The sequence below is a fragment of the Gasterosteus aculeatus genome, chromosome 7 (assembly GCF_964276395.1).
Source record: "Gasterosteus aculeatus chromosome 7, fGasAcu3.hap1.1, whole genome shotgun sequence".
Taxonomy (NCBI): Eukaryota; Metazoa; Chordata; class Actinopteri; order Perciformes; family Gasterosteidae; genus Gasterosteus; species Gasterosteus aculeatus.
In genome coordinates, this window is record NC_135694.1 from 10,368,035 (window position 1) to 10,374,540 (window position 6,506).

Here is a 6,506-nt window from a genome sequence, read left to right on the forward strand (position 1 = left end):
AGACATGTTTATGCCCTTTATCTCTTTGCAGATGATGTGGACTCTCCTTTCTTCGTCTATTTTTCAAGTGGCGCTTTGGTATTCAGCAACATCCTAGTTGTTTTACTGGCTCTTTCAGTGTGCATGATGAACAAGACAGACAGCTGCCAAAGCACAGGTAACTATAGCTGTTTGTATCTGGCAGCTGGGTTTCACTTAATGCAGCTTTTTGAATTAAAGAGCGTTTTCTGTTTTTAAGAATTTCAAGATATTTCAACATATCCTGCTCCCTCCACCGCAAATGCAAAGGTGAATAAAAACTATTTAACTGCTGCCTTTCAATTTAGACCGTTTTTTTTTGTTCAATCCTATTTTTTTCCTGTATATTGTTTTAAGTAATAATGATTAACTAATATGTGATTCATTACCAGGTTTACCAAAACAAAGAAATCCTGTATTACGCGGCTTTAAGTGTCCACCTGCACAACAGATCAAGAAGACAGACGGATCAGACCTGGAGTGAATGTGTTTACTACAGCGTGAAGCAGTAGAACTCGACATATGACAAGGTTTTCTCTTTTGAACTGTAATGAAGATTTTGATACAAGTTGAATATAACTAAGATTCTATATCTTCTATGTGCTCTGCAGAAAATGTCAAATCTGTTTATTTTTTCCGTAATGTGCATATATATGATGCTTATTTCTTCTCCGAGGAGTCAGAAGCAGTTATCTTCAAATTATCTATAATTTTTATCAATAAATCTTTATTTGTCTTAACCATTATATTTCGAAGCTTAGATCCAACAGCATCCAGGTCATCTGATATGTTTTGTATTTTTGTTTTCTATAACCAAATAAAATGTTGTTTTTTGTATGTGAAATGTCATGTCATGTCATCAATGATATTAAATAAATCGAAGCTTTTTTTTGTGACCTAAAAACCTGCTGCTGATGTTTTTAAAACTGTCATTAACACTGGACGAGCAAAGTTGTCTTTTCTCTCTTACAAGAGGAAATTGTCATACAGCAAGGCAGCACTAAAACGTAATAATGTTTAACCCATTTTTACACCCTCATGGGTTCTGATCCACCTAATCACAAAAAAACCATCTAGCTGGACTTAACAGGTAAGTCATTTTTGATCAGAGGTTTTGTTATTAATTTCTCTACATATACTTTGTGTTGTGTTATTGTAATAATCACCTATGAAAGAATCATTTTGAGTTATTTTTATTCAACTGTTGTGTCCCCCCTTGAGACTTAAGCTGTGATGAGAAGGACTTTCATATCTTGGTGTATTTCTTGAGTGGAGCTCTAACTTATACCATCATCCTTAATGTCCCGGTCTTCTTACTTTGCATGATGAACAAGAGAAACCGCTGTGAAGTTACAGGTATTGTAACAACTAATGTGTGTGGCTGGCAGTGTGCGCTCACTTCACACGTTCTTATAGTGTCAGAGCTTTTCTTTCTCCTTCAGAGTCTCATGCAAGATGTTCAGCTCCCTCCACACCAAATGCAGAGGTAAGATTACTGTTGTTCTATCATTTAAACAATCAGGCACAGTAGTAATTCAAGACACTGTTTTATTGTCTATAAAGTAAAATAATGTGTTTTTTCTCTTTCTCTTTGTTACGGTGAACAAAATGAATCAAACATCCAATATGCGGCGGTGAGACAAAGAAACAACCTTGAGACTGAATGCACATACTCAACTATAAAGCAGTAGGAGTGTACGTGCTTCAAAGTGGTACAAAGCAGGCCTATGAGACCCTGAGGTCATTTTATCACTTTCTCTTTCTTGTGACATGTTACTTCGAACTGGAATCACCTCAGACTGATTTAACTGTATTCATAGGGGAAAAGTTACATTTCCATCAAAGTACGTACATTTAAAGTCTAAATCGTTGTATTTTTGTGCTTGTATGTGAGAAATATCAATATATATTCAGGCTGTTTCATGAAGGAAAGGAAAAAAACTAAGGAAGGGATGACGTAGACAACAGTTACAGGACTAAAATAAGATGTAAGACCCTCGTCCACACTGAGTCAACATGCCTTAGGCTTTAAGATACACTGAGTCATTAAGTTAATTCATTGGATCTCTATTTGAAGGGCTTATGTTCGTCAGCTTGCTGCTGTGAGTTGTTTGCTAAACTTAAATCATGATGGTAGTTGAAAAACCACACACACACACAAACATTCCACATCAGCTGATGTTTTATTCTGATGTAAAAGTCCCTTTGGATGTTAATTTGTCAATTTGAAATACCAACAATTGTTTCAAGTGTGAAATGATAACTGTTAGGGATTTAAGCCAGAAGTGCACCCCTAGTCAGGAAATTATAGTATGTGTAATAATGTTTAGTGTTAGAATTATAGTTTGTGTGTTATTAGATGGGCGGCACGGTGGCGTGGTGGTTAGCACTGTCGCCTCACAGCAAGAAGGTCCTGGGTTCGATTCCGCCCAGTGGCCTTTCTGTGTGGAGTCTGCATGTTCTCCCCGTGTCTGCGTGGGTTCTCTCCGGGTTCTCCGGCTTCCTCCCACAGTCCAAAGACATGCTCTGGGGATCAGGTTAATTGGGGACTTTAAATTGCCCGTAGATGTGTGAATGTGAGTGTGAATGGTTGTATGTCTCTGTGTCGCCCTGCGATTGGCTGGCGACCAATCCAGAATGTACCCTGTCTATCGCCTGAAGTTGGCTGGGATGGACTCCAGCCCCCCCGCGACCCTGTGTGCAGGATAAGCGGTTTGAAAATGGATGGATGGATGGTGTTATTAGATATTAGTTATTACATTAACATATTAGATGAAGTGAATGCAATTTCAATCAAACACAATTCATAGTCATTTAAGTCCTATAAACACTGTACACATTAACATTCTGTCACAATATGATGTTAAAACCTGGGGACGGATGCTAATTGCCATCCTTTATGGATTTCTCCCAATTTTATCCCCAAAGAGGGGTTTTTGGGAGTTTTTTCTCCTGTCAGGTAGTAAATGAACAACTTAATGTAAGGCAGCCGACTGAGGCAAATGTCTTTGCCTCGGAGACATTTGGACATTTGGACCACATGAACTGTTTTAGAAGTGTGATGAACGGGGATCATTAATGATGGGTTGTTGTAATTAAAGTGTACTAGTTATAAGATGAAGACTTAAACAATGTATGCTTTGTTAAATTCACTCATTAAGGCATAAAGCCAACTGAATCTACATTGAGTGCATTGGAATTTGAGGGACAGATGAGGTTTCAGGTTACAGCTGCAGCTTCACACCTCGATGTGAAGGGGACAATCCAGGAGGTGACCCTTTGAAGAAGAAGCCAATGACATTCAAATGCACCAAGGAAGACACACCTCAAGAGTTTTCAAAGGACCAAAGTGGGGAAAAGACTGTTAGAATTCTCCTGCAGCCGCTTTGATAAGTCGCTTTAGACTTGCTCAGAGGATTCTCTATTTTGCGAAATATTTTACTGTTTGCTTAGTATTTCACTTTGTAATTGCATTCCTTATAACGTTGTTTAGTTATTAAATACCTTTTGATTTTTCAATTCAAACGAATTGACTCATTCGTGTCCTCGTTTCCGGCCGGGACGAGAACAAAGGAGTGAGGCCTCCCTCGAGAGCTTTCCGAAACCCTAACATTTTTATTAATGGAATCTCCTCTGCCATGAGATTGCATCATTACTTTTAGCTGAAAGTACATGGCCTAACTGATATAATTTGAATTTAAAATAACCAAAACAAGTTCTTATCTCAGGCTGAAATATATCATTCTCCGGAGGAGAAGCATATCTTCCTAAATTAAATAAGAAAATGATCTCCTTTTATCTGTACTTTGTAATTGGGGGCTTTTGAGGTTTTTACTGTCAAACACAGCAGGTTGCCAGGCAATGGAAGCAGTGGAGGTAAAGCTGGTGACGCAAGCAAAAAGTCCCCCGTAGGCAAGACCGTCCCATTTCAGAGACCGCTTGGTTCAGCCTATGTGATTGTTGGAGGACGCAGCACGAGTCTACCGCGGCTAAGGCTCCTGAAGGCTACATGGATGCAGCCCAGTGACTTTGAGACACAGCTCCTGTCTCACTACCCCCCACCCACTTCTGTCTCCTAGCGCCTACACACATGTGTCCCACTGCTAGTGTCCCTACAATATCTCTTCCTGCCTTTGCAAGCTTTAGTATGGCAAAGACTCTTCTGTCTCTATGTCTCTACATCCTTGTATGCTGGGAGTCTTATTATTTCTGGCCTAACTGTCTGTGGGCCTTTTTCTAGCTTCCCCTTTTCCTCAGAACTGTAAATCATTACCTACCTAGATGTATCTATAGCTACATCCCTACTTACACAATTCCATAGAATTATTATAACATGAATAAATGTTGGAATATAGAAACAGTTTTCCTCTAAACATTCAAAAGATAGCATTCTGGGTTAATGCCCCTGAGTGGTGCATCTTGGAGGCTCAATCATGCTATTCATCCTCTCTTTCTGTATTGCTGTACTAATCTCTTTTGATAAACTGTCCAGCCACTCTAACCTGATTGTGCTCGCTACGCCTTTTTACAGTGGAAAAGTAGAGGACTGAAGTGTTTCACGGATCTTGACCCTGAGGGTACCCAGAACGCGTGCAGAGGTGCTTCTCGTGCACCGACTACGGACCGCGATGACTATTTTACGCTTCGGTGAGTTTGGACGTGCGCTTCGTTAGTTTACCTCAGCTGTCTCGGTTTAGCTGACTGTTAGCAGGCTGAAGCCGCGCTGCTTCAGAGAAACATGAAGACCTGTTTACAGTTTTTTTCAATCGCTAACAAGCGTTTGTCCAAACAGTTGTCAAAACTCTAAACCCAATTAGCACAGCATTGGCGTTTTGTGGCCATACCATTCACACATTTCATGTCGTTTTCACACAATATGCAGTCAGTGAACACATGTCCACAATGCTTACATTTTTCTTAACAGACAAGCCATACCTCCCAACAAAACAATGGATTGTTTTAGTAGTATTCACAAATGTTAACACACACCATCCCACAATTGCAAAAACAATATTCCAAACCGTAGATACAGTATAAAAACCTCTGCTTCTGCAATGATATCAGTTCAAAAACAATATATCTCAGCTGATAATGAACAAACTATTGAATAATTGACAGCTGATTTATTTTGGGTAAATTGGGCCAACAACAGCTGATTCCAGTCTGGCTTATTTAAGGAGGACTTTGAGGAGTGATGTTTTTGGAAACAGAAACAGAAAAAGACAAACACTGTAATGTTTGGACGAGGAAGAGGAAGAGCAAGGGGCCCAGGGAGAAGACCAGGTCCAGTGAGAGGTGCAGGTGAAGAAGGAGGTGCAGGTGCAGGAAGAGGAGCAGTGAGAGGAAGAGTAAGAGGTGCAGTGAGAGGTGCAGTAAGAGTGAGTCTGTGTTATGAGTTTAGAAAAAAATTCTGAAGTATGGGAAAGTGCTTGTTAGCGATTGAAAAAAACTGTAACAGACTGTCGGACCTTTCTGCTCTGTTCTCTGGCAGCGTTTTCCTCGGCTGGATGAGACGGTCCATTACAGGCTTCTCAAACACGTCTAACGTAATAAACTCATTGCAGGTTCTGAAGCCAAGAAAATAATGTATTGCAACGATTGTAGGACGTTAAGGTCTCTTTTGTTGGGACAGTGGAAATAATAAAGGACCATAAAGTTTCCGATGTCAAAAGCATTGTAAACTTTGTAAATAGACAAAGACAACAAAGTGTTGCGTTTAGATCCCTGGTCCTCATGAAGTTTTTACACCTTTGCCAATTTGTTAAATTACCTTGCAAATAAATGCTTTGCTATTTGTTAAAATCCAAATCCTTTCATGTAATGATTTTTCACATGTCATTTATATCAGCTCACACAAACACAACTATTTGTTCTTGGCCCGGCTCCTCCGTCAAATTTTACAACCCATTGTGGCCCGCAAGTCAAAAAGTTTGCTGACCTGCTATATAGCTGTCCTAGGAGGGAAATCTGATGGACAACCAAGTACTGCAAGCTAGACTATTATGCAGTTATAGACACAACACAGGGGGTCCCTGGGCCTGAGTAGGGAAGAAAAGGAGTTTAATATGGCTATTAAATGTGAATAAAACTAGACTAAAACTAAGAAGGATTAAAATGACTGAATGTGACTAAAACTAATATGCATTTTTCGTCTAAAGACTAAGACTTAATCAAAAATAGCTGCCAAAATTAACACTGGTAGTTATTGATGGGCAGGTGTCACTGTGTGTATGGTTCTCCTGTCATCAGTGTATGAATGGGTGTGAATGGGTGAGTGATATAATTTAGTGTTGAGTGGCTTTGAGTGGTCGGAGGACTGGAAAAGCGCTATACAAGTACAGTCCATTTACCATTTATCTTCCAAACAGGATGCCATTGTGAAATAGGTCAGGTCACGAGTTTCCCAAGAAAGATCACACACAAAGTTCTTGAGAGACTCACAATATGCAGCTCAACAATACTCCTCCATCAATCAGGACCGCAGAGAC

The 6,506-nt window shown here is 39.8% G+C and overlaps 2 protein-coding genes across 3 annotated transcripts in view; both read left to right on the forward strand.

Moving 5' to 3' along the window:
- The window catches only part of LOC120822520 (immunoglobulin kappa light chain-like), a 73,654-nt gene extending 72,716 nt beyond the window's left edge, over positions 1-938 (forward strand). The window contains exons 2-4 of one of the 2 annotated variants that reach the window (XM_078105684.1): positions 32-157; positions 239-288; positions 411-938. In XM_078105684.1, coding sequence (XP_077961810.1) covers positions 32-157; positions 239-288; positions 411-530 — 296 coding nt within the window. In that variant the 3' untranslated portion in view covers positions 531-938. The remainder of the gene's footprint in view (positions 1-31; positions 158-238; positions 289-410) is intronic. The other variant, XM_078105682.1, reaches the window with a different exon arrangement.
- Positions 1-1,858, forward strand: part of LOC120822525 (immunoglobulin kappa light chain-like) — a 28,742-nt gene extending 26,884 nt beyond the window's left edge. Inside the window, exon 4 of the mRNA XM_078105690.1 lies at positions 1,461-1,858. Coding sequence (XP_077961816.1) covers positions 1,461-1,549 — 89 coding nt within the window. The 3' untranslated portion in view covers positions 1,550-1,858. The remainder of the gene's footprint in view (positions 1-1,460) is intronic.
- Positions 1,859-6,506: the final 4,648 nt, after the last annotated feature.